A 27,845-nucleotide genomic window follows, 5' to 3' on the forward strand; every position below is an offset into this window, starting at 1 on the left:
ACATCAAAAACAGGTTCCCTGAAGAGAAGAGAAGCAAAAACAATTGTTAGCCATCAATCACCTTAAAAATTATTTTCATCCACATTCTAGATTCAATTGATATCCATCTCTTCTGGCCTCACGTTTATGGATTGATGCTTTCAAATGGATGACGTTTGACTTTGTGAAGCTATATGTACTGTAGGTAAAGATAAAGGTTTTCCCCTGACATTAAGTCTAGTCATGTCCAACTCTGGGGGTTGGTGCTCATCTTTATTTCTAAGCCAAAGAGCTGGTGTTGTTCATAGACACCTCCACGGTCATGTGGCCAGCATGACTGCATGGAGCACCAATACCTTCCTGCCAGAGTGGCACCTATTGATCTACTCAAATTTGCATGTTTTCGAACTGCTAGGTTGGCAGAAGCTGGGGCTAATAGCGGAAGCTCACCCCACTTCCTGGATTCGAAGCAGCAACCTTTTGGTCAGCAAGTTCAGCAGCTCAGTGGTTTAACCCACTGTGCCACCGGGGGTTTCTGCACTGTATGAACCCTGTATTCATAGGAGATACACTCATGGTTTCAGGGTATCCCCTTGTGGATAATGTATGCATGTAAATAAATAAATAAATAAATAAACTTTATTTTTATATCCCGCCCCATCTCCCCGAAGGGACTCGGGGCGGCTCACAACAGGGACAAGCCCGAACAACAACAACTTATTTAACATAAACTTAAAACATTCCAACAATACACAAAATAAAATAATGGACAAATACATTAAAATCCAAGCAGATAAAATCAGAGTAATTAAAAGCAACACAGTGGGGACAGGTTTCATAAAGTGCTGTATCATGGAAATAAGTAGCAGTGATAAAGTGCCATATGCTTTTAAAACAGAAAGAAGTATTCTAATAACACCTCTATTGGGCCTGTTCATTTAAACGTGCTCTGGAACAACCATGTTTTCAATTCCCGATGGAAGATGGGCAGAGAAGGAGCTAACCTGATCTCCTTAGGGAGAGAGTTCCAGAGCTGGGGGGCCACTGCCGAGAAGGCCCTCTCCCTCGTCCCCACCAGCAGCATTTGAGACAAAGCCGGGAGCGAGAGGAGCGCCTCCCCGGATGATCTGAGGGTTCGCATTGGTTCGTAGGAGAGGAGGCGATCACAGAGATAGGCAGGTCCTGAACCGTTTAAGGCTTTATAGGTAATAACCTGCACCTTGTATTGGGCCCGGAAACTTATTGGTAGCCAGTGGAGCTGTTTAAACAAAGGAGTTGACCGTTCTCTGTAACTAGCTCCTGTTATTAATCTGGCTGCTGATCTCTGAACCAACTGAAGTTTCCGAACCATCTTCAGGGGCAGCCCCACGTAGAGTACATTGCAGTAATCCAACCTGGAGGTGACTAAGGCATGGACCACCATGGCAAGTCAGACTTCACGAGGTACGGTCGCAGCTGGCGCACAAGCTTTAACTGTACGAAGGCCCTCCTGGCCACCGCCGACACCTGAGCATCAAGTGTCAGCGCTGAGTCCAGGAGGACCCCCAGACTGCGGACCTGCGTCTTAAGGGGGAGTGCGACCCCGTCGAGAGCAGGTTGCCACCCTATGCCTCGATCGGCCACACGACTGACCTGGAGGACCTCTGTCTTGTCAGGATTAAGTTTCAGCTTATTCACCCTCATCCAGTCCATCACAGCAGCCAGGCACCGGTCAAGGATCTGAGGGGCTTCCTTGGAGTTTGGTGGAAAGGAGTAGTAGAGTTGAGTGTCATCTGCATAGAGATGGCACCCAACTCCAAAACTCTGGATGACCTCCCCCAGCAGTTTCATGTAGATGTTAAAAAGCATGGGAGACAAAATAGAACCTTGCGGGACCCCACAGGTCAATGGCCAGGGGTCCGAGCAGGAGTCTCCCAGCTTCACCAACTGGGAACAGCCCTCCAGGAAGGTGTGGAGCCATTGCAAAGCAACGTCCCCAATACCCATTCCGGAGAGCCGTCCCAGAAGGATACCATGGTCGATGGTATCGAAAGCCGCTGAGATGTCCAAGAGAACCAACAAGGTCACACTCCCCCTGTCAAGTTCTCTGCGGAGGTCATCCACCAAGGTGACCAAAGCCGTCTCCGTACCATGACCGGGTCTGAACCCAGACTGTGATGGATCCAGATAGTCGGTCTCTGTCAGGAACCCCTGGAGCTGCGAGGCGACCACTCGCTCCAGAACCTTGCCCAAAAAGGGAAGGTTCGAAATTGGCCGGTAGTTGTTAAGAACCGACGGGTCAAGGGACGCCTTTTTCAGGATCGGTTTAACCAATGCCTGCTTTAAGGTAGATGGAAAAAGTCCCTGATCCAGTGAGGCGTTTATTATCCCCACGAACCAATTTGCCAACCCCCCACTGGCAAGTTTTATTAGCCAAGATGGGCAAGGGTCTGAAGCACATGTGGTCGCTCTCACAGCTCCAAGGATCCCCTCGATGTCATCAGGGTGAACAATCTGAAATGAATCCATTAACACTGGACAAGCAGGTGCCTCGGTCACCTCCACAGATACTGCATTAAGGCTGGTGTCTAAGTCAGAGCGTATCCGAGCGACTTTGTCTGCAAAGTGATGGGCGAACTCGCCACATCGAGTTGTCAGGTGGCAAGGGGCAGACCCCCCGTCACAGGGGTGGAGGAGCTCTCCCACCACCCGAAACAACTCAGCTGGTCTGTTTGTTGCAGACGCAATGCGGGCAGTCGAGAAAACTTTCCTGGCTGCCCGCAATGCCGCGGAGTAGGCCCTAAGAGAGGCTTTAGCCCGTGCTCGGTTGGATACGTCCTGAGATCTGCGCCAGATGCACTCCAGTCTCCATCTCGTCCGCTTCATCACAGCCAGCTCCTCAGAAAACCAAGGAGCTGACCTGACGATAGGGGACGTTCAGGGGCGATCGTGTCTACTGCCCTGGACATCTCGGTGTTATAGAGATCAACCAAGACTTCGACAGGACCACCAGCCGCCATGACGGGAAAATCCCCAAGAGACATCAGGAATCTATTTGGATCCATAAGTCTCCTGGGACAGACCATCTTAATTGGTCCACCACCCCTGCAGAAGGTTTGAGCTGTGGTTAGTCTAAAACTGACCAGATCAGTCCATGACAATGGAAGAATATTTTGCTCTTCCACACTGATTTTTTATGTATATGTATATGTGTATGTATATATGTATGTGTGTACCCTGTTTTCCCCAAAATAAGATCTACTCTAAAAATAAGACCTATCATGATTTTTCAGCATTTCTGAGGATGCTTAAAATATAAGCTCTGTTTCAAAAATAAGCCCTAGATATAGTTCATTTAAAAAGTCAATATGGAAAAATAAGATTGTCCCTGAAAACAAGCCCTAACACATTTTTGGAGCAAAAATTAATGCAAGACCATGTCTTATTTTGGGGAAAACACACACCCAAGAATCAGGAAGCTCATGAGAAGAAGGACACCCACTCCACCAAGGTGACGAATGCTGAATTGTATCCCCAGTCTATTTATTGCATGGCATGTAGATGTTATAATGAATTAATATTAACTCACAGTGGATTGTTAACCATTTTAGATTGCTGCATAGCTGAATTCTACACTTTGTGAAACAAGAGATCAATATCTACTTGGAAAACTAAAAGTGAATGTGAGAGAAACAGAAAGATAGTGACTTTTTATTTCTAAACTTTTGTCAAATACACAAATTAAAGATAGCACAATACTAGTGTTGCCACAAAATAGAATACTCCTTTAAATACCCAGTGGAGCAGGTGATGAAAACATGTTTAGACCCAAGCAAACTTTTTCTCTCTTCCTTGGACATAACCTAAAACTATTATATATACACATGTATAAGTTGATTCAAATAATGTAAATGTTCAGTTATTTTATCCCTGAGAACGAATAATCTCTCTGCTGAGAGTAAAAAAGTCAAATATTTCCACACAGCTATTTAGTAATGTTTTGAGCAATTTTTCTGCACAGAAATACATGTCAGTTTTTTGCACAGAAATTGTAGTTTTCACACAACCATGTTTTACACAAAAACAAGTGTTTCCACTTTTTTCAAAACAATTCAGCTAGGATGTGTGTGCATGTGTGAAAAGATGTTTTTCAGACACCCACATAGATTCCCTTGCTCAACATACTGGACTTCTATTTGCAAAAAAACCGATTATTTTTGCACACGCACACACAAAATCTCCTTAGTCATGTATGGTGACTTCGATGGTGTTACCTCTGCTGGTTCTTTGGTTCTTGCTCCGTCTTGCCTTACTTTGCCTTGCCTTCCCTTGTTTCATCTTGTCTTAATTTGCCTGGTCTTGTCTTTTGTTATTAAAACTTCAAGGAAAACAAATATTGCAATAGATCTGAATTGCATATTTTCCTTATTACTTATATAGGCTGTCCATCAGGTTTCTCATGTGGACATTGAGGTTAGCTTATGGTATGGATGTAATCTACTTCCTTGATTTTTACATAAAATGTTGCATATTTTGCTTTGCAAAATCTCAGCAAGTTATCTGTTCCTGTCCTCGAGATCCAGATTGTTTCCGAGAATATTGCAGAATATTTTTTACGCAGTATCGCACCCCTTGATGTTAATGTACACCAGGAGTCCTAAAACTATGGCCCATGGGCTGGATGTGGCCCTCCAAGGCCATTCACCTGGCCCCCCACCTAAATTTCAGACTTAGGGTCACCTGTGATGACTCATGGGCCTTGTAGTCCTGCTCATGACATTGTAATGCCTGATGAAGAAGAAAACTTGGGTTTTTTACCTTCCCAGTCAGAACTGGAATCTTCTCAGCCAGATCTTTCCCAGGCAGATCTGGGAACCTTGCACCTGCAAGAAAGTTGTGTCCCAGAAGTATGTCAAACAAACCCTGAGCCTACATCTCCCGTGTTCTCTCGCCATGAGTTTTGTAAACAACAGAGGGGTTTGGAAGCAGCTTCGCGCAGGAGTGCGAGGATAGCAGCTAAGAATGTACCCAATTAAGTCTGCTTTTCGTGAGAATCTTTAAGGAGTCAGACATCTGGTCTCAGAGTTTAGCTTTCGTTTCTGGTTCCCAGAGAACTGCTTCGGCGGGAAAGTTAGACTCTATATAGGTGTTTTACCCGCGTAGTAACTTCGCGGAGTCAATTCGTCAGCCTCCGGAGCGAGTTGTGTCTGGACAGCGCGCTCCGATTCAAGCCTCGTTCCTGCTCAAGCCTTGCCTTGTTTCCAGCCTCCGCTCCTGTTTCCCAGCCTTTATTTACCTACGGATCTTGCCTTGTTTCCCAGGACTAACCCTTGCCTTGTTTCACGGATTTTACCAAGTTATTCCACGGACCTTGTTCTTGTTCCTCGTTACCTTGTTCCACGTTTCAAGCCTTGTTTCAAGTATCAAGTTATTTCCTAGCCTTGCTCAAGTTCATGGACTAAAGGACCTTGTCATCTCCCCTCACTTTGCCTGGCAAAGTGAGTGTTTCGGTTATTGGATTACAACTTTGGACCTTAATATTTCATATTGGACATTGTTTCTTTGGACTAATTTTGACCTTTCCTGAAAGGTCTGCTTCTGGACTAACTTTTACATTTGCTTTTACTAACTTTATATATTTCCTTAATAAAGATATTAGATAGAATCTGGCCTCTGCGTATGGTTATTGGTGCTCTGTAGCCTGGGTCGTGACATCACCCTAAGTCTGAAACAACTTGAAGGCACAGAACAATAGAAATCCTAATTAACTTGACTATCTCATCAGCCAAAAGCAGGCCCACACTTAAATGTGGAGATTATTAACAGCCTAAACTTTGATTGGAGATATCTTCATCTTTGCGGGGTAGTGTTTGAGTATTAGACTGTGGCCCTGAAGACTAAGGTTCAAACCCCCACTCAGCCATAAAAAAAACCTTGATAAGTTTGCCGTAGGGATTTCATTGGTTGGAAACAACTTCAGAAACACAACAACAACAACAAATTGGATCCCGCATACCCACCTCATCCTACTGCGCCTGTAACATGTTTCCCAAAGTGGCAGATTTTGGTAACAGCAAATAAATCTGTATTTGATAAATAGAGAACATTACATGAATAAAAGCATACAAAATTAAAGCATAAATTAAACACATTTCTTAATATATGTGACTTAGAAATCCCACAAGATGCACTTCTATATAGGTTAGCCATAAATTGATCTTACAGTTACTTGAACAAAGAATGCAATTTGTCATCCTGATCAGATGCTTTTGCTTTTAAATCTTTGTAATTTCCCTTTTCCTTTGGGCCCAGCACTTCATATGTTTAGATACCATTTCAGATTAGCTTGGATTTGGGCCTTGAAGATCTCAAGTTAGTAACATCAGCTGAATCACTTTAAATAATTTAAAATAGTAATACATTACCTGGCTGACTAAAAGCATTTTAAGCAGAAGCTTGTTGAGAAATCCTATGTTCTTTTCCTAAGAAAGGGGCTGTTAACTTTGCACCAGACAGAGGTAACCTGGATCCCAATGGAAGTTACTTTTCTGCTGTTAATGTATTTGAAATGCTATTGCCTGGTGTTTATTGTCTGGTCCCTACATGGTCAAGAAGGGTCAAGTCCCTACATGGTCAAGACTCCTACCTGCATTAAGCCCCCCCCCCACCCCCCGCAAGACAATGACTACAGAACTAACATCTGAAATAAAATGTTGCCCCATCACTTTTCTTATAATGTAAGCACCAGCTCCTGCCTGATCCTGCGAGGTAAGATGAATCAGGCCTTGGTTGCTGTGAGTTTTCCGGGCTGTATGGCCACGTTCCAGAAGCATTCTCTCCTGACATTTCACCCACATCTATGGCAGGCATCCTCAGAGGTTGTGAGGTATATTGGAAACCAGGCAAGAGAAGTTTATATATCTGTAAAAGGTCCAGATTCTGTTGGAGGCAAGTGTGAATGTTGCAATTAATCACCTTGATTAGCATTTGATGGCCTTGCAGCTTCAAGACCTGGCTCAGGGGTCCCCAAACTAAGGCCCGGGGTCCAGATGCGGCTCTCCAAGGTCATTTACCTGGCCCCACCCTCAGTTTTAGACTTAGGCTTGCCCAAAGTCTGAAATGACTTGAAGGCACACAACAACAACAACAATCCTAATTAATTTGACTATCTCATTGGCCAGAAGCAGGCCCACACTTGCCATTGAAATATTTTTTAAAAATATTGTATTGTTCTTTCATTGTTGTTGTTGTTGTTGTTGTTGTTGTTGTTTTTGCACTACAAATAAGACATGTGCAGTGTGCATAGGAATTTGTTCGGTTTTTTTTCAAATGATAATTCGGCCCCTCAACAGTCTGAGGACCATGAACCAGCCCTCCACTTAAAAAGTTTGAGGACCCCTGGCCTGGCTGATTCCTGCTTGGGGGAATCCTTTATTGGATGGTCTTAGCTGGCCCAGATTATTTCATGTCTGGAATTCCTCTGTTTTCAGAGTGTTGTTCTTTTTTACTGTCCTGATTTTAGCCAGATTTTGTTCATTTTCATGGTTTTCTCCTTTCTGTTGAAATTGTTCACATGCTTGTGGATTTCAATGGCTTCTCTGTGTCATCTGACGTAGTGGTTGTTAAAATGGTTCAGCATTTCTGTGTTTGCTCTGCTATGGCTGGCTTCTCTGGTTGAGTTAGTCTGCAGTGCCTTTCATGTTCCTTGATTTGTGTTTGGGCAATGCTGTGTTTGGTGGTTGCATGTGGTTAAGCCTGAGATACTGATCCTGTTATCACTTAAAGAAATGCTGTGTAACTTACAAATCCTGACAGGGATCATCATAACTCAGAATGACTTGAAGGCACACAACAACCATTTTAATATTTTCTTTTTGTACATTTTAATTTTATTGCTTCTTTAAAATGAGCTATTTGGGGTATCAATTCTGAGAAAAAAAGCAGGACCATGATTATAACAAGAACAACAACACTTAATATTTTATGACTTTATCACTTTCTTGTCTATTTATTTAACAAAATGATTTTGGATTAAAAGTCAAACTGCCCATTGCAGAAAGTCCTCTATTGTACAGCATATTTTATAAACCTATTGTAACAAAAAGTCCATCTGGTCACTAGAATGATGTCTGCCTTCAACTGCACACTGTAGCTATTCAGCAACCCTGTCCATACAAGATACATAATTGTGAAAAAGAGAAATCAGTGCAATGATAGGAAATTCAGACATGGGAAGATGTGCGCCAGAAGGAAGACAAAGAATAAAAAGCATGTGGGAATACTTTGTTGTACCTCATGGAGAGGTAATATCTGGTTTGCAGTGGTATTGTAAAACAAAATATATGACTTTTTGTGAAGAATGTTAAACAAAGGAAGTAGATTGTTCCCACACTATAAAGAAGATCAATACCCACAGGAAAAACCTGAAGAGTAGTCAGTACATATGTATATATACGTATATTACAATAAATGATTAGGATCTACCCAAATACTGGAAGGTAACCAAATACTGGAAGGTTTAATAGTCACTTGGGGGCAAATGGGTCTTATTTCATAATAGGAATGTGGAACTCTAGTGCATCTTGTTTTCCTCTATAGAACTGTGGCAGGAAGAGAGATTTGAAACAAGGACCATCAGATTTCTAGGTTCAAAAGAACCAGTAGAACTTTCTTGGAATCGATATCCAAACTTAGATAATACAGGTTGAATATCCCTTATCTAAAATGCTTAAATGTTTAAAAATGTTTAATAGGCTTTTCCTGAATCCCTTCTTATTATCCAACACATTCAGTTAACCAATGTTCTGCCGGGTGTTTATGTTGGATAAGTGAGACTCTACTGTATATTTATAATCTCATATTATCTGCTTAGAACTGGATTATATGAGGCCCCTTCTACACAGCTGAATAAAATGCACACTGAAGTGGATTATATGGCAGTGTGGACTCTAGATACACCAGTTCAAAGCAGATAATATAAGATTATAAATGGGTTATATAGCTGTGTGGAAGGGCCTTGAGTCTACACTGCCATATAATCCAGTGCAAATTAGATAATCTGTAGAAGAGGCCTAAGTGAGGCCTAACTGTGCCTGTCCCCTGGGCTGAGTAGGTTGCTAGGAGACCAAGTGGGCAGAGCTTAGCCTTCTAACTGGCAGCAATTGGCTAAAGACAATTACTCCTCTTCCTCTAATTTGGACTTTATTTTTCTTTTCTTTTTGTTGTATGAACATAGAGGTGTGGATGAGGGAACCTAGGGGCAAGAATGGTGGATTGTGCTGCCAAATTTCTAGGTTCTGGGTCTTGTACTTTTGTTGTTTAGTGGGAGGGGAGGACACCGTTACTCATTTATATATATATATATATATATATATATATATATATATATATATATATATAAAATTATGTTTCATAGCTGCCTTATACACACAGCCTGTAAGTAATTTTATTCACAATATTTAAAATATTTTTGGGCATAAAACAAAGGTTTTGTATGTTATACCAATGGAAAACAAAAGTATGATTGTCTCAGCTGCTTACATGGACAGGATGTATTTTGGATGTTGGCATTCTGATTAGAAATGTTTAAGAGTATGAATTTTCTTGATTTTATATTTACAGGCAAGGATGACTAATTTCCAATTTGCCTGCTGAATAAAAACACAGAATTGCACAGTAAACTGTCTTCATCCTTTGGATGGGCCTTTTTGTGCAGAAATATTCGTGAGATTTTTATGGGTGCCAAAAACAGACTTTCTGTTTGGAAACTGTGTCTCTCATGCAGGAAACAGTATTTTCTGCATGGAATACATGGTTCCTTGAAAATGATATACAAATGATATTGTATTCCTCTGTGTTTTTGCATAGATGAATATTGTCAGTGCCCCAAGACTCTCCTTTTTCTCTCAAGAATGTTTAAATATTGGGGAAACACTCTTTCTTAACAAGCAAAGTGCTCAGAAACGGCTGTTGGTCCAAAGAGCAGCAGCCAGAATATAAATGGGGCTGGCTACAGGGAGAGTACAACTCCTCTGTTGCAACAGCTCCACTGGCGGCCAATACATTTCCCTATAGGGCTGGTTATGGCCTACAAAGCCCTATACAGTTCCGGTCCAGGTTATTTGAAGAATCAAACCTCTTCATATGGACCTGGTAGACATCTACAATCTACTTGGAAGGGCCTTTTCTCTGCCCCACCACCTCCTAAAGCATGCTTGATGGGAACACGGGAGAGAGCCTTTTTGGTGGCTGCTCCCAGACCGCAGAACTACTTGGGTGGCAACCTTGACGGGGTCGCACTCCCCCTGAAGGCGCAGGTCCGCAGCTTGGGGGTCCTCCTGGATTCGGGGCTGACGCTTGAGGCCCGGGTGTCGGCCGTGGCCGGGAGGGCCTTTGCACAACTAAAATTGTGCGCCAGCTGCGACCATACCTCGAGAAGTCTGATCTGACCATGGTGGTCCATGCCTTAGTTACCTCTAGACTGGACTATTGCAATGCGCTCTACGTGGGGCTGCCTTTGAAGACGGCCCGGAAATTACAACTAGTACAGCGTTCGGCAGCCAGGCTTCTAACCGGAGCGAATTACAGGGCGGGTTCAACGCCTCTGTTTAAGGAGCTTCACTGGCTGCCATTTACTTTCCGGGCCCAATTCAAGGTGCAGGTTATCACCTACAAAGCCCTAAACGGTTTGGGACCCACCTACCTTAGAGACCGCATCTCCCCCTACGAACCCGCACGTTCTCTTCGCTCGTCGGGAGAGGCCCTTCTCTCGCTCCCACCACCCTCGCAGTCGCGGTTGGTGGGGACGAGAGAGAGGCCCTTCTCCGAGGCTTTGGAACTCGCTCCCTAGAGAGATCAGGCAGGCCCCTACCCTCCTCTCCTTCCGTAGGAGCTTAAAAACCTGGCTCTTTCAAAAGGCCTTTGACACTTAATTTGGTGTCGGACTGATCTATCTGCCCATTTTATAATAGTTCCATTCTCGAGGTGTTGCCAATGCTATATTGCACTTTGTCCATTTCAACTGTGAAATTACCTTCCCCATTTCGGCCCATTTCGGCACATGTGCACTTTGCCTGGGTTCTATGAATTAGTCTCCAGTGTTAATATTGTATGTTGATTTTAACTATTGTTTTACTGTAATTGATGTTTTTATTGGATAACTGTTTTATTGCTGTGTTTTGATATTTGAATGTTTTATCGGGCAAGGCCCCATGTAAGCCGCCCCGAGTCCCTTCGGGGAGATGGGGCAGGGTATAAAAATAAAGTTATTACCTCCCAAGAGAGACCAGATGGCCCCATCCCTGCTGACCTTCTGTCAGCAGGCATTTAGAGAAGGAGATGTTGACAAGCTGGAAAGTGTCCAGAAGAGGGCAACTAAAATGATCAAGGGTCTGGAGAACAAGCCCTATGACAAGCAGCTTAAAGAGCTGGGCAAGTTTAGCCTGCAGAAGAGAAGGCTGAGAGGAGACATGATAGCCATGTATAAATAGGTGAGGGGAAGTCATAGGGAGGATGCTCCTTTAGCATCAGTAGTTCAGTTAATTAAGGAACCATATTAAAATAATAATAATAATAATAATAATAATAATAATAATAATAATAAATAATGACAACAAAACCATTTGGGAGGTATTGTGCGGTTTCCAGGCTGTATGGCCATATTCTAGCAGCATTTTCTCCTGACATTCTGCCTGTATCTGTGGCTGGCATCTTCAGAGAATGTGATGGTAAATGGAATATATATACCCATGGAATGTCCAGTATGGAAGAAAGGAACCATTGCCTGTTGAACAAGTTAGCAAGCTTGATTTGCAAATGGTGAGCGGGTTCCACACATTCACATATGAGTAGCCGTGAATGTAGTATAGTCAATTAGTGAGGGCATTTGCTTAGATTGGATGTAGATGTCCCCCTTTCACATTAATTGGTCAACTTGTACATAACACTGAAAGTGTTAACTATCCAGTGTCAGATACTGAAAAATTTTTCTAGGGTTTAGATGCAAGTGAACACATATGATGAATATGTGGCAGAACTCTTATCAGTGAAGAAAAACTATGTCGAGCATGAGGAAAGGAGAAGATAACATCATCTCATAACCTAGTCATGATAATATAAGTATTTGCCTTGTTCAGTCCTTGGCAAAGAGAGCTGATCCCTGTCACTTTGACACAGAGAACTGGTCTTTACCATCAGCATGAAGACAACAGGTGTCTTTCTCCTCATGGGCTTCCTAGCTCTTTGGTCAGAGATGACAAATGCACTTAGTCATAGAAAAGAAGACCCACCTGGACAAAAAATTAAAGGTACGTCCCTCAACCGCTATTTGGAGAGCGAGAGATCATTCTGTTTGACTTGCTCTCAAACATATGAACATATTTATTGATTTTGTTAGGTATACAGAAGATTTTTAGCTTCATTTTGTCTTACATGTAACCCCCCCCCCCCCCAAAGTCATTTTACTTTCAAAACATGAAAACATTTGCAAATTGCAGTAAATACTTCAAAACCAAAATGAAGTTGAACGATAGCCAACCCAAATTAGTACATTTCGGTAGATATTTGGCTATGTAAAGGATTGTGTTGTATCTGACTGCCACTTAATTCCTAAAGAAGGAGAATATGTCAGTAAAAAAATAGATACTTTAAGGGTGCATCTACACTGTAGAGTGAATGCAGTTGGCACCATTTTATTTGTCATGGTTCAGTGCTATGGAAACATGGGAGCTGAAGTTTTGTGAGACACTAGCGCTCTCTAGCAGAGAAAGCAGAAAACCTTGATTCCCTAGCATTGAGATGCAGCAAATAAAGGAGTGTCAAACTGCATTCATTCTACACTGTAGATACACATTTAATTATCATTAACATAGCTCAATACACAATAGTGGAATCACTCTCAAAAACTTTATCACGTATTAATTCTGAACCGCTAATTAACTTTAAATTGAGCTACATATAGCACTGTGTTACAGATGGACAACCTTTGGCTCTTCAGATTTTTATGGCAAATGAAGAGCATAGCTCTTTATCCAGATTAAGATATTTACAAGCTAGGAAGCAATGAGAATAAAAGCAATATGCAATAATTTAATTAATAAATACCTGGGCATCTTACTCAAGGAATTGATTGTCTTCCAGATATTGATGGGAAATAATACATTTCATATCAGTCTGTACCAATGTATGTATCATTTTAGCCAGATTAAGATACCAGCAAACTAGGAGATAATGCAGTCCTTCTAATATAGCAGTTAGTATTCTGAAACCAGCACCAGAGTTCTAGCAGTTGTTTGTCTGTATTTCATTCCCAATATTTTCTATTTCAGAGAAACCTGGATCCTGCCCAGTTTTTGAAGTTCAATGTAGAATGCTCAATCCCCCTGATAAATGTGATCATGATTCTCAATGTGATGGACCGAAAAAATGCTGCAAAGGGATATGTGGGAAAGACTGCTACTCTCCAAAGTTTGGTATGGCACCCCAAGATATTTTTGAGTATGAAGTAGGACATGTTTTGTTACTGTTACTTTTAGGGTTGAGTAAGCTGGTGTTGTTAGCTTCTGGTTGTGAGTGTTCAAAAAATTCCGAGAATGATTGGGTGATTAAATGAAAAGGAATAACACTGCAATGTGATAGAGAAAGATGGGATTCTTTTCCCCTTTCAATGGAAAATGAAATCTTTGAATAAACCCCTTTTTTAGAATGCCATCTCAACAGCCTGCTGCAAGGGGATGTGTGGGAAAGACTGCTTTTTTCCAGAGTTAGGTATGGCACCCCAAGATATTTTTGAGTATAGAGGAGAACATGTTTTGTCAGTGTTATTGCCACTTTTAGGGATGAGTAATAGGCCATTACCACATAACATCTGAGCTGGCGTTGGTAGCTTCTGGTTGTGAATGAAATCATTCATTTCTCCCTGTTATCGATTGACAAATTATTGTGTTGCCTACTTCCAGGTTATCAGTAGTACCACAAATGTTAGTAAAAGACACTTATGGTAGATGTGAGGATTGGAAATGATAATCATCTCATAACCTACAAATATCCATATAAAAACAGCCTAGTTCATAAAGCTATGCATTATTTTAAGATAATGTACACCAAAAAGCTGAAGATGAAACAAGTTTCAAATACATAATTTTAATGTAGTCAATTGAGTCTGGAGAACACATTCATAGAAGCCCCATACGTAAGGATGTCAGATTTCTACTGTCTTCGTTTCATGAGCAGAGACCCATGGCTCTGATATGCTTGGTGTATTTTTATTGCTTACATAATATTTGTAAACTGCCCTGAGACTTAAGAATGAAAGGCAACTTGAAAATATTTAATATATAAATTTGTGGGAATCTTACTCAAGGAATTGATTACCCTCCAGATGTAAATAATACATTTCATTTCATCCTGAGCAAGCATTTCCTGTGGTGACGAATTATGTGAACTTCAGTCCAGAAACTCTTGAAACCTATAGACCACCTTTCAAGCCGCCGCGCCCCCCCCCCCCCCCCCCGGTAATACAAATGTTTGTATCATTTATCCAGATTACGATAACCTGAAAACTAGGAGATGATAATAATGATAATTTTATTCTTAAACTCCTCTCCCCACGGCTCGAGGCAGGTCACAGTATAGTTAAAAACACACAAATACTATAAAAATTCTACAAACACATTTAAATCCAGCTCCATAAAAATACAGATCAAAGCACTTCTGTATAATACACACTAATCCCACAGGACAGAAACCAAAACACATGACATGAGAATTAAATTCATGCTTAAACACTGGCTGCTGGGTCTGAGATAATGCAGTCCTTCTAATATAGCAGTTAGTATTCTGAAACCAGCACCAGAGTTCTAGCAGTTGTTTGTCTGTATTTCATTCCCAATATTTTCTATTTCAGAGAAACCTGGATCCTGCCCAGTTTTTGAAGTTCAATGTAGAATGCTCAATCCCCCTGATAAATGTGATCATGATTCTCAATGTGATGGACCGAAAAAATGCTGCGAAGGGATATGTGGGAAAGACTGCTACTCTCCAAAGTTTGGTATGGCACCCCAAGATATTTTTGAGTATGAAGTAGGACATGTTTTGTTACTGTTACTTTTAGGGTTGAGTAATGGGCCATTCCTACGTAACATCTGAGCTGGTGTTGTTAGCTTCTGGTTGTGAGTGTTCAAAAAATTCCGAGAATGATTGGGTGATTAAATGAAAAGGAATAACACTGCAATGTGATAGAGAAAGATGGGATTCTTTTCCCCTTTCAATGGAAAATGAAATCTTTGAATAAACCCCTTTTTTAGAATGCCATCTCAACAGCCTGGGGACAACAATGTTAGCTCCTTCCACACAGCTGTATAAAATCTACATTGAACTGGATTATCTGACAGTGTGGACTCAGGCCCCTTTCCACACAGCTGAATAAAATCCTACATTTTCTGCTTTGAACTGGAATATATGGCAGTGTGGACTCAGATAACCCAGTTCAAAGCAGATATTATGGATTATTTGCCTTGATAATCTGGGTTATATGGCTGTGCGGAAAGGTCCTTACTTATGAATTAATCTAAATCCCACATCATGAGGACAGGTTGACTAAGGGCCCTTCCAAACAGCCATATAACCCAGAATATCAAGGCAGGTAATCCACAATATCTGCTTTGAACTGGATTATCTGAGTCTACACTGACATATAATCCAGTTCAATGTGGAATTTTTTACAGCTGTGTGGAAGGGGCCTTCGTGAACCTTATTGACAGGTTAAAGTTTGAAATGGGAAACATCTGACTCTCCATGTTTTTGGTCTTCCAGAATACACAGACATCCTCACCAAGCATGCACAATAATAAAGAATTGTAGAACTTTCAGGATAAAATACTCTGTGGGCCCAACAACCTTGGTTTAGGACAGATACAGATAGCATCCATGTCCATATCTATTTTGCAGAAAACATTTGATAGAAAAGAGGGGCCTGGTTTTTGCTTGCTTCAGACTGCCATAAGGCCAAAACGGTTTATCAGAAAGCTCCAAAAATTTCAGTTGCATTTTCCTAGGCTTTTCATGGTTACAGTGTAGTAGTAGTAGTAGTAGTACCCTGCTGGGATCTGCGCGCATCATCCGAAAATACATCACACAGTCCTAGACACTTGGGAAGTGTTCGACTCGTGATTTTGTGATATGAAATCCAGCATATCTATCTTGTTTGCTGTGTCATAATAAAATAATAATAATAATAATAATAATAATAATAATAATAATAATAATAACTATGTTATAACTATGTTACGAAATCCAGCATATCTATCTTGTTTGCTGTGTCATAATAAAATAACTATGTTGCAATCAGCTCAAAGCAGGATACAACATAGTTAAAATTGCAAGGTAAATCAAAGCACTATTAAAATACATATAACAAATACACACAGGTAAAGTGCAGCTTACAATTTACTGATAAAATGCAGGTTAAAATTGACTAGGTAGGTCTATCGGAAGACATAGGTCTTAAGTTGTGTTTTAAATTCTCACAACTGATCTAGCTATTGGAACTCTTCCGGCAGGTCATTCCATTGTCTTGGGGTGGACAATGAAAGGATCCTCTGCATGACGGTTGCCAGCTGATGGTTTACTCTAACTAGTTGGAGTAAACACTGCCCAGAGGACCTCAATGTCCTAATGGACTGATTGTGCAGAGAAAGCAATCCTGTCGGTAACCTGGACCCAAACCATATATGGCTTAAGGGTCAAAACCAACACTTTGTACTTTGCCCAGAAACTAATTGGCAACTAATTAGTTGTTAACTAAGTGGAAAATAAATAATGCAATATAATAATAATTATGTAGTCCAGCAGGCTAATCTCAAAAGTCAGATGATTCCCTCCCCAGATATAGGACATGGGAATCCAGACCCAGCTAGAATGTGAATCTCTTTAACGGGAACAATTATTTGTGTCAATAGCATTTAATTTATCTCCTCCCTCTCTTTTAGTTTAAATTCTTCCTTCACCGATGAACACTCAGCAACAACAACATTACCTTGACACTAAAATATTTCACCCATGGATGGTTGGAAGCCACTTGGAAGGTATTAATCAACTTCAGGAGAAGAATCCATCAGAATAATGCATTTACTAGCTCTCCAGAAGTAATGCATCAATCCATCTAGCCACAAAATAGTACTCTGTGATTGTCAAACTGTTCTCTAAGTATTTGACCTTGATTGGTATAGGAAAAAATATATAAACTCTTGATTACACTCTCCAGCTTCTATACGAGCAAGCATTCCATATCTAGCTAATTCATCAATACCTTTGCACCATACAGATAAGCAAAAGTCATAATGTAGTATTTTGTTGGAACCAAATCAAAGCTATTTTCTCCATTTTGTGTTTGTAATGTCAGCAATAACACATTCTCCCTTTTCCTTCATCTTTAGCTTCCTTTTAAAAATAATTGACATTTGATTTTGGATTGTGTAGGTCATAAATGAAGACACTCATTATATATGTGTCAAATAGTGCACACGTTAGACCCATATAGTGCAAAAATCATTCTGTACATTCCAAACAGAACTCATTCTATAAATTAAACCTTCAAAGAATTAAAATGATATACAGGTTAGGATGCATTCCTGTTTTCATTACCTACCCGACAGTATGTTTCACTAATTTCTTTCGTGGGACTTATTCCACTATTGAGGACTACACGCTACACATTTTTGTGTCTTGGGAGAGGGTAAATGTCTTTTTGTGAAAGGAAATGCTGTTTTTGCTTGAAAGTTTAAATGTTATTATGGTTTTAACTGTCTACCTGTATACAGTTGGGGTTTCATGATTTTTTAAATCAATAAACAGTTTGATCCATCACTTTTGAACCTCTTGTGCCTTAATTCATTCCACAGCAGTGTAAAATGGCTACTTCCGAAATGCTCCTGTGTGTGAATGTTCATTTTGTGGCAACTGAAGGAGATGACTCTCTCACCAGTCAATCTCATGAGACCATGGGCCTGGAAACATTTGTGCCTATGTTTCCTTCTTTGCCCATAACAATTGGATCCAAAGGATGCTCTGTGAGTGGCTAATTTGCATAATAAATGAGAAAGCACAATCAAGATGGAGAACAGCTAACACCGTAGAACTCTTTGTGTTTGATAAGTGTCCAGGTAGGGGTGTGAACATTTCTATATTGTTCTATACTCCAATATCTATTTATCTAGCATGTTTCATCATGCTTTAAGACTGCTGAGGGCATCATATATTATAGTCCTTCAAATATTGTTAGACTACATGGCCAACAGGCCAGCATAACAAGTAATGAGGAATGCTGGAAGATGTAGGCAAACAGTATTCGTAGCTTGTGTTCTAGAATAACGTAAGAACAAACTCTCATGATTGCTCTTGGTAGCAGCAAATTTGAGTCTCAGTGAGCATGGCCAAAGACTGGATCTACACTGCCATATGAAACTGCATTATATGGATGCATTAATGCACCTTTACTACATTCAGCTGCATTATTTCATAGAATCATAGAATCATAGAATCATAGAATAGTAGAGTTGGAAGAGACCTCATGGGCCATCCAGTCCAACCCCCTGCTAAGAAGCAGGAAATCGCATTCAAAGCACCCCCGACAGATGGCCATCCAGCCTCTGTTTAAAAGCCTCCAAAGAAGGAGCCTCCACCACGGCCCGGGGGAGAGAGTTCCACTGTCGAACAGCCCTCACTGTGAGGAAGTTCTTCCTGATGTTCAGGTGGAATCTCCTTTCCTGTAGTTTGAAGCCATTGTTCCGTGTCCTAGTCTGCAGGGCAGCAGAAAACAATCTTGCTCCCTCCTCCCTATGACTTCCCTTCACGTATTTGTACATGGCTATCATGTCTCCTCTTAGCCTTCTCTTCTGCAGGCTAAACATGCCCAGCTCTTTAAGCCGCTCCTCATAGGGCTTGTTCTCCAGACCCTTAATCATTTTAGTCGCCCTCCTCTGGACGCTTTCCAGCTTATCAACATCTCCCTTCAACTGCGGTGCCCAAAATTGGACACAGTATTCCAGGTGTGGTCTGACCAAGGCAGAATAGAGGGGGAGCAGGACTTCCCTGGATCTAGACGCTATTCCCCTATTGATGCAGGCCAGAATCCCATTGGCTTTTTTAGCAGCCGCATCACATTGTTGGCTCATGTTTAACTTGTTGTCCACGAGGACTCCAAGGTCTTTTTCGCACACACTGCTGTCAAGCCAGGCGTCCCCCATTCTGTATCTTTGATTTCCATTTTTTCTGCCGAAGTGAAGTATCTTGCATTTGTCCCTGTTGAACTTCATTTTGTTAGTTTCGGCCCATCTCTCTAGTCTGTCAAGATCGTTTTGAATTCTGCTCCTGTCTTCTGGAGTGTTGGCTATCCCTCCCAGTTTGGTGTCGTCTGCAAACTTGATGATCGTGCCTTCTAACCCTTCGTCTAAGTCATTAATAAAGATGTTGAACAGAACCGGGCCCAGGACGGAGCCCTGCGGCACTCCACTTGTGACTTCTTTCCAAGATGAAGACGATGCATTGGTGAGCACCCTTTGGGTTCGTTCGCTTAGCCAATTACAGATCCACCTAACCGTAGTTTTGTCTAGCCCACATTTTACTAGTTTGTTTGCCAGAAGGTCGTGGGGGACTTTGTCGAAGGCCTTACTGAAATCCAGGTAGGCTACATCCACAGCATTCCCTGTATCGACCCAACTCGTAACTCTATCGAAAAAAGAGATCAGATTAGTCTGGCATGACTTGTTTTTGGTAAATCCGTGTTGACTATTAGCAATGACCGCATTTGTTTCTAAGTGTTCGCAGACCACTTCCTTAATTATCTTTTCCAGAATCTTTCCTGGTATCGATGTGAGGCTGACCGGATGGTAATTGTTTAGGTCGTTCTTTTTTCCCTTCTTGAAGATAGGGACCACATTCGCCCTCCTCCAATCTTCCGGGACTTCTCCTGTTCTCCAAGAACTCTCGAAGATAATTGCCAGTGGTTCTGAAATAACTTCCGCTAGTTCCTTCAATTCTCTTGGATGTAGCTGATCTGGACTTGAATTCGTTTAGAGCGGCCAAGTGTTCCTGGACAACTTGTTTCCCTATTTGGGGTTGGATTTCCCCCAATCCTTCGTCCATTCCATGTTGCTGAGGTTGAAGATGGCTTTCTTTTTATGAGAAGACCGAGGCAAAGAAGGCATTGAGCAGTTCTGCCTTTTCCCTGTCCCCTGTCGCCATCACCCCATCTTCTCCTTGCAGTGGCCCTATCGCCTCCTTTTTCTTCCTTTTTCTACCAACGTAAGCAAAAAAGCCTTTTTTGTTGTTTTTTATGTCCCTGGCAAGCCTGAGCTCATTTTGCGCTTTAGCCTTGCGAACCTTTTCCCTACAGGTGTTGGCTATACATTTGAATTCTTCTTTGGTGATTTCTCCCCTTTTCCACTTCTTGTGCATGTCACTATTGAGCTTTAGCTCAGTTAGAAGTTCTTTGGACATCCATTCTGGCTTCTTTGCACTTGTCTTATTTTTCTTCTTTGTTGGCACTGTTTGCATTTGCGCCTTGAGTATTTCACTTTTGAAAAACTCCCATCCATCCTTAACTCCCTTGTTTGCAGAGAAACTGCTCACCATAATTTCTTTAAGTACATGTAGAGAAAAACAATTGTAATTATCAACTGGTCTCTAAATGACACTAGAAACTAGTTGGTAATAACATTTTCTAGGAACTTCACATACTTCATCATATATGCTTTGCACTCAGATACATGGGAAGAGGGAGAAGAAGAGGCTTGTGCACCTCGATGAAGCCATGAGCTATACCGTGCAGGGCCACCCAAGACGGGAAGGTCATGGCGGAGAGGTCAGACCAAGCACGATCCCTGGGGAAGGCAATGGCAAACCACCCCAGTATTCTTGCCATGAAAACTAAGTGGATCAGTATAACCGAGCTACCATCGGAAGGTAGGACCCCCAGGTCGGAAGATGGTCAAAATGCTACTGGGGAGGAGCAGAGGACTAGTCCAACTAGCCCCAGATGTGATGACACAGTTAGCTCAAAGCCGAAAGGAAGGCTAACGGCCGACAGTGCTGGAGGTGAACGACGAATGCGATGTTCTAAAGATCAACACACTATAGGAACCTGGAATGTAAGATCTATGAGCCAGGGCAAACTGGACGTGGTTATCGGCGAGATGTCAAGATTAAAGGTAGACATTCTGGGAGTCAGTGAACTGAAATGGACTGGAATGGGCCACTTCACAAAAGATGACCACCAAATCTACTACTGCGGACAAGAGGAACACCGAAGAAATTGAGTAGCCTTCATAGTTAATAATAAAGTTGCAAAAGCAGTGATTGGATACAACCCAAAAATGATAGAATGATCTGAATTCGAGTTCAAGGCAAGCCATTTAACATCACAGTGATCCAAATATACAGCCTTCGACTGTGTGAACCATAACAAACTGTGGCATGTGCTTGGTGGTATGGGGATACCAAGTCACCTTTTCTGTCTTCTGAGAAATCTGTATAAAGACCAAGTAGCCACAGTAAGAACAGACCACGGAACAACAGACTGGTTCAAGATTGGGAAAGGAGTACGGCAGGGCTGTATACTATCGCCCTACCTATTCAACTTGTACGCAGAACACATCATGCGACATGCGGGGCTTGACGAATCCAAGGCCGGAGTTAAAATTTCTGGAAGAAACATTAACAACCTTAGGTATGCAGATGATACCACTCTGATGGCTAAAAGTGAGGAAGAGCTGAGGAGCCTTATCACCATGGTGAAAGAAGAAAGTGCAAAAGCTGGGTTGCAGTTAAACATCAAGAAAACCAAGATCATGGCAACCAGACCTATTGACAACTGGCAAATAGAGGGAGAAAACATGGAGGCAGTGACAGACTTAATATTTCTAGGTGCAAAGATCACTGCAGATGCAGACTGCAGCCAGGAAATCAGAAGACATCTACTTCTTGGGAGGAGAGCAATGGCCAACCTTGACAAAATAGTGAAGAGCAGAGACATCACACTGGCAACGAAGGTCCGCATAGTGAAAGCAATGGTATTCCCCATAGTAGCCTATGGATGCGAGAGCTGGACCATAAGGAAGGCTGAGTGAAGGAAGATAGATGCTTTTGAACTTTGGTGCTGGAGGAAAATCCTGAGAGTACCTTGGACTGCAAGAAGATCCAACCAGTCCATCCTCCAGGAAATAATGCCCGGCTGCTCACTGGAGGGAAGTATATTAGAAGCAAAGCTGAAGTATTTTGGCCACATCATGAGGAGACAGGAAAACTTGGAAAAGATCATGATGGTGGGGAAAATGGAAGGAAAAAAGGAAGAGATGCCGACCAAGGGCGAGATGGATGGACGGTATCCTCGAAGTGACTGGCTTGACCTTGAAAGAACTGGGGGCGGTGACGGCTGACAGGGAATTCTGGCGTGGACTGGTCCATGAGGTCACGAAGAGTCGGAAACGACTGAACGAGTGAGACTACGACGACGAAGTAAGCTGGATACCAAGTACTGAAGACAAATGCAGGGAAAACTTGGGCTACACCAAGACCAGTAACTTCATGTGTTTTTGTGAAAAAAAGAAAGCACATTATAATGTGATTTTTCTTAAGACAGCTACACAAAAGCAAGGTAGAATATGGACAAAGATAAATTCCAACAGATTTGCAAAGTGGACAGTTCAGGAAAAGTATATATGCTAATGGAAAAATCTTTTAAATATTTTCATAGGGAAATTTCAGTCAGATTTCTTTTCCATCATTACTTGTTTAACTAATATGAACTTCCATACTACATATGAATCCTTCAAAAATAACCTTATAGTTTACGTTGGGTGTTATCCTTAAACACTCGTCCAATGAAAGTATTCCCTTGCTTATCGCTGGGGTTAGGTTCCAGGACCACCCGCAATAAGTGAAAATCTGCGAAATAGGGACACTATATTTATCTTAATATTTATACATTATTTTAGTAGTTATACACTATTTTAAGTCTTTATCAACCAATAGTGTGTTGATAAATCTCCTCCTCCTCCCGTTGCCGCTTGGGCTCCTTTTCTCTCCCTTTGGCTTCTCCTTCCTCCCTTCTTTAGGCTATAAATTGTAATTTTTTATAATTTATAATAATCTTTTAGAGTTTATTGAAAAACCGTGAAACAGTGAATCTGCAAAAAGTGAACCACGAAGTAGTGAGGGAACACTGTATTTGCATTTGCATATATAATGAGATATCTTAGAGAAGGGAGACAGTATAAATAGAATAGTTATGTTTCATAGGTGCCTATACACAGCCTGGAAGTAATTTTATTCACAATATTTTTAATATTTTGGGCATAAAACAAAGGTTTTATATGCTGTATCCTTGGAAAATAAAGGTATGATTGTCTCAGCTGCCCACATAGACAGTTTTAGATTGTGAAATATTTTGGATGGTCTGGTTAGGAATGCTAAATCTCTATGTTTAGGGATGTGAATCTTCATGATTTTCAGGCAAGGATGAACAATTTTCCATTTTGCCTGCTGGATGAAAACATAAAGAATTGCACAGTTAACTCTCTTCACACTTTGGATGGGGCTTTTTTGTACAGAAATATCTGTGAGATTTTTGTGTGCCTAAAATAGACTGTCTGTCCAGAAACTGTGTCTCCCATGCAGGGAACAGTATTTTCAGCATGGAATACATGGTTCCTTAAGAATGAAATATTTCTTTTTGTTTTTGCATAGATTAATATTGTCAGTGCCCCAAGAATCTTCTTTTCCTCTCGAGAATTGTTGAATATTGAGGAAACACTCTTTCTTAGCAAGGAAATTAATCATAACATATAAAGTGCTCAGAAACTGCTGTTGGTCCAAAGAGCAGCAGTCAGCCAGACTGCTAACTGGGGTTGGCAATTGGGAGCGTAGAACTCTTCAGTTGAAACAGCTCCACTAGCTGCCAATACATTTCTGTGCAGAATTCAAAGTGCTGGTTTTGATCTACAAAGCCCTATATGGCTCTGCTCCAGATTATCTGAAGAACCGAACCTTTTTCTATGAACCTAGCAGACATTTACAATCTACTGGCCAGGGCCTTCTCTCTGTCCCAAAGTGCATTTGGTGGGAACATGGGAGTGGGCTTTTTCGGTGGCTGCTTCCAGACTATGGAACTCCTTCCAAGAGAGACCAGAATTGCCTCATCCTTTCTGGCCTTCTGCAGGCAGGTCAAAAGTTTATTCCGCCAGCAGGCATTTGGGGAAGGATCAGGGGAAGTGTGAGTGGGATTCGAGGGGGGAGGGGGAATCGTGAGCTTTAAAGGCTATTTTAAGTGTATTTATTATATTTTGTTTTTACTTTTGTATTGCTCTTTTTAAACTATGGGTAAAGTGTGGGATTCTTATCTGCCTTGTGTCTTCATGGGGAGAAAAGTGAGGTATAAATTAAGATAATAATATAAGGCATAAGGTAGTGTGAATACATATATGTAAATTATTTTATTTAAAACCTCTGTTTCCGTATTACACCAGTTGACTTTTCAATGCAAGGAGACAGCCAACATTTTAAAGTTACAAAATAAAATAGATGCAAAGTTACATTAATGCAAAATAAATAGACTTTATTGAGCAAAGCTTCTATTCCACAGCAATTGCACAATTACCTATTATCAGCTTCATATCCTCATTATCACCCATCTCTCCATTAGTACTTCTATGCCGATTCACCAATTTGTAACCCCACATTGTACCTCTATATAGTCCACCTTCCTGCTCTTCCTCTGCTTCATGATTTCTTCAAAAATTTCACTAGGCAGATGGGAACATGAAGTTGTCAGCTTTTGATGAGTTTTTCCCATCAATAGCGAGGGACAAGTTAATCATGGGGAAGGAGCAGATTGACAACGGGATGTGCATGGTATTGCATAAGAGGAACCATCACTAAAAGTAATGTCTTCCTTGTGTGGTGAAGTCTGAAAACCATATTGTAACATGTAATCATTTTGTGCTTATGTGTTTGCATTCAGATGCCAATTCCTAGTATTAGAATAAGGCTGTAATAAATTTACATGTGTCTTCATGGGGAGGGCTAACCTGCCAATAAACAGAGGGAAAGAACCACCACAGGAATTATGAACAATTTGTGAATGTTAGTATAGAGTCACACTAGTGGATCTGGAGATTTCCAGAGATAACATTTTAATCAAATCCAAGTCATACCTGCAAATGTGGAGGGCTGACCATATTTGCTCTGGGTACACTATTCCAAGACTGAGAAGAAAGGCTGTTCTGCTTCAGGCAGCAAAATCTCATGGGTCAGCCCTGGCTAAAGGTTAGTACTATACCTGGTCATCCTACCTGTTGCTGTCCTGTTTTTACCTTAGACATTAAAAGAGCTGAGTCACTTGAAAGTGCAAAATGAGTCTGGAACGCAGAGTGCCCTGAAGAAACAATCAGTTCCTGTTCAACAAAGTGTGCGGAATTTCCCTTTTGTGGAAACATTGTACCTGAACCCATCACTAACACCCCTCAGTAATGAAAGTTGATATGTTTCTGGATGACCTTGTAAGTCAGGAATTGGCAGTCACTGTGTGCAAATATGAGAGCTTGTAAAAAGTCACTTTTTGGACAACACCTAAAACTGTAGCAGTCATGGGATTCTCTGAGCTGTAGTTCAAAGGGTGATTTTTTTCAGAGTTCTCAGTATGTGTATGTGGTGAATGGGTGTGTACATGATGTTTACAAATGCATGAGTTGGGCATCCCTGAATGGAAAATTTGAAGTTAGACTCCTCCCTCTCCACTTGCGACAAACTTAAGTATCAGGCTCTTTCAGACAGGAACATTTTGGACCCATTTGTGAATGGAGCATGAAGATGATCTGCACCATCTTCCTTGTGGGGTTCCTGGCCCTTTGGGCAGAGCTGCCATCTGTTTCTAGCTTGCCTCCAATATGTAAGTCATGGGATAAATTTAACCTGGAAGAGAAATAGCAGTTCAGTCCAAAATTCCTGAAACTGATATAGTAGGAATGGGAGAAAAAACATTTTCCCCTGATTCTTCAGCAGTTTCAATTGGAGGGGGGGTCCTGTTAAGCACAAAAAGTCTGATTTCCAATTATGTATGGGTTTGCACCTTCCTTCCTTCCTCTCTCTCTGCCTCCCTTCCTCTACCCCCGGTAATGTGGCTTAGTATTGTCAAAAGAAAGCATTCCATAATCCAGATTTTTTCCCCAAGGAAGAAATCTCTAGGCCAACATGAAGGAAAACCAGGATGTTTTTGCTTTGTTCTACTGTATTTTTGTGGCTTTCCCCCACCTTTTTCCATCACTAGTTTCACATCAAGAATATACTCACAATTCAGGATTATAGTGCTCTCATACCACTTAAATTGCCATGGACTCTTCTTAGAATCCTGACATTTGTAGTTTGGTGAGGTACTTTTAATTCTTTATCAGAAAGCTCTAGTTTGGTAGTTCAGGGGACAACATTAGAGCATTGCATGAACAGCAACAACCTAAAAACTTCAGAATTTGTTAGAATGACACCACAACAGTTATGCTGCAATCAGACTAATGGTATTGTACTGTGTGGACATTTTGGTGGACTTTCCTACCAGTTATAGCAAACTACTATATTTCATTGTTCATGATCCTCATGTTACCATATATTCCCTTCTTCATCAAGTACAGGAGATGTATTCTGCAACAAAATTTTGCAACATGAAGACATCCTCCATTTCATCCACTTTCTTCATTGTTTTCCCTTTCCCAAGAGACTAAGTATACTCAGTTTTCATTGAGCTGCTCTATGATGTCCCTACCTGGAGTTATTTTTAAAAACCTCAGAACTTTCTTACATTCTATGAGATTTCACTTGTATATCTGTAGGATGCCCTTTTGCCTATAATAATTCCACTGTTTGGGGAACTGAAAATGAAGGCTACTGTCCTTTTAATGGCACAAATCTCTATGCCTGAAAGTTACACCTGCATGTTGATCTTTGTTTTGGGCACTGCAGAGGGAGACATTCAGTATTTTCCATGTGACAACCTAAATGCAGGATATGCTTTTGTTCTACCCGACCCCTCAAGGATCCAGTGCAGAATAACAAAGAAATACTATGAAATTTTCCAGGGGACCTCCAAAGACCTTGAACAATGTATCTAGCTTTGGGGAGGTGTCTAGTTCCCCTGGCTTTTCACCAGTCATTAAATGGCTGTGGGAAGAGTGCCTTGCAAAAGGAAGTTGAGAAGAAAAGGAAAGGGGAGATATATCATGGTTTCAATTGGATGGAGTTTCATGATACCTCTCCCAGTATAGAGGCAAAATGGTTGCCAACAGATGGTTGGAACCAAAGATGTCAGCCGATATGAGCAGAAAATGCTCATGGCTAGAAATTCTTCCCTAGAAGAAACATTTCAACATTTCTGAATGAGGGGGGAACCTGCACAAAAGCTGGTCAAACATAGCATGATGGCATGTTTTTAGTATCGTTAGCCACTTTAAGGCCCCATCCACATTGCCAAATAAAATCCAGATTATCCACTTAGAACTGGATTACATGGCAGTGTAGTAAGGGCCTAACATTTTCTCAAGTAAGTTGCCAGGAGGATCTTTGGAATGGTATCTGATATGTCTGGAGATGCTAAAAAGGGGGCAGAGCCGGCACTAGGTATTTTTTAAGTGTAGGCGAACAGAATTTTGCCCCCCCCCCAAACCAATCACTGAAAAATAAAAGCGTTGGATAAGCGAAAATGTTGGATAATAAGGAGGGATTAAGGAAAAGCCTATCAAACATCAAATTACATTAAGATTTTACAAATTAAGCACCAAAACATCATGTTTTACAAGAAATCAACAGAAAAAGCAGTCTCGACTGCGCCCCCTATGTTTTGCGCCCGA

At 41.3% G+C, this 27,845-nt stretch overlaps 1 protein-coding gene across 1 annotated transcript; it reads left to right on the top strand.

The window, feature by feature from the left end:
- The first annotated feature begins 11,938 nt into the window (after nt 1–11,938).
- On the top strand, nt 11,939–17,820 carry LOC103278769 (antileukoproteinase). Its single transcript, XM_008110079.3, has 4 exons — nt 11,939–12,263; nt 13,284–13,427; nt 14,861–15,004; nt 16,944–17,820. The coding sequence occupies exons 1-4, from the start codon at nt 12,155–12,157 to the stop codon at nt 16,946–16,948; spliced, it is 402 nt and encodes a 133-aa protein (XP_008108286.3). The 5' UTR covers nt 11,939–12,154; the 3' UTR covers nt 16,949–17,820.
- Nucleotides 17,821–27,845: the final 10,025 nt, after the last annotated feature.

This window comes from Anolis carolinensis, chromosome 4, assembly GCF_035594765.1.
Source record: "Anolis carolinensis isolate JA03-04 chromosome 4, rAnoCar3.1.pri, whole genome shotgun sequence".
NCBI lineage: Eukaryota > Metazoa > Chordata > Lepidosauria > Squamata > Dactyloidae > Anolis > Anolis carolinensis.

Coding starts and splice junctions, on each gene's coding strand:
- LOC103278769 (XM_008110079.3), top strand. CDS start 12,155: ATGAAGACAACAGGTGTCTTTCTCCTCATGGGCTTCCTAGCTCTTTGG. Junction 12,264..13,283: donor ACCTGGACAAAAAATTAAAG/GTACGTCCCTCA, acceptor TTTCTATTTCAG/AGAAACCTGGATCCTGCCCA. Junction 13,428..14,860: donor CTGCTACTCTCCAAAGTTTG/GTATGGCACCCC, acceptor TTTCTATTTCAG/AGAAACCTGGATCCTGCCCA.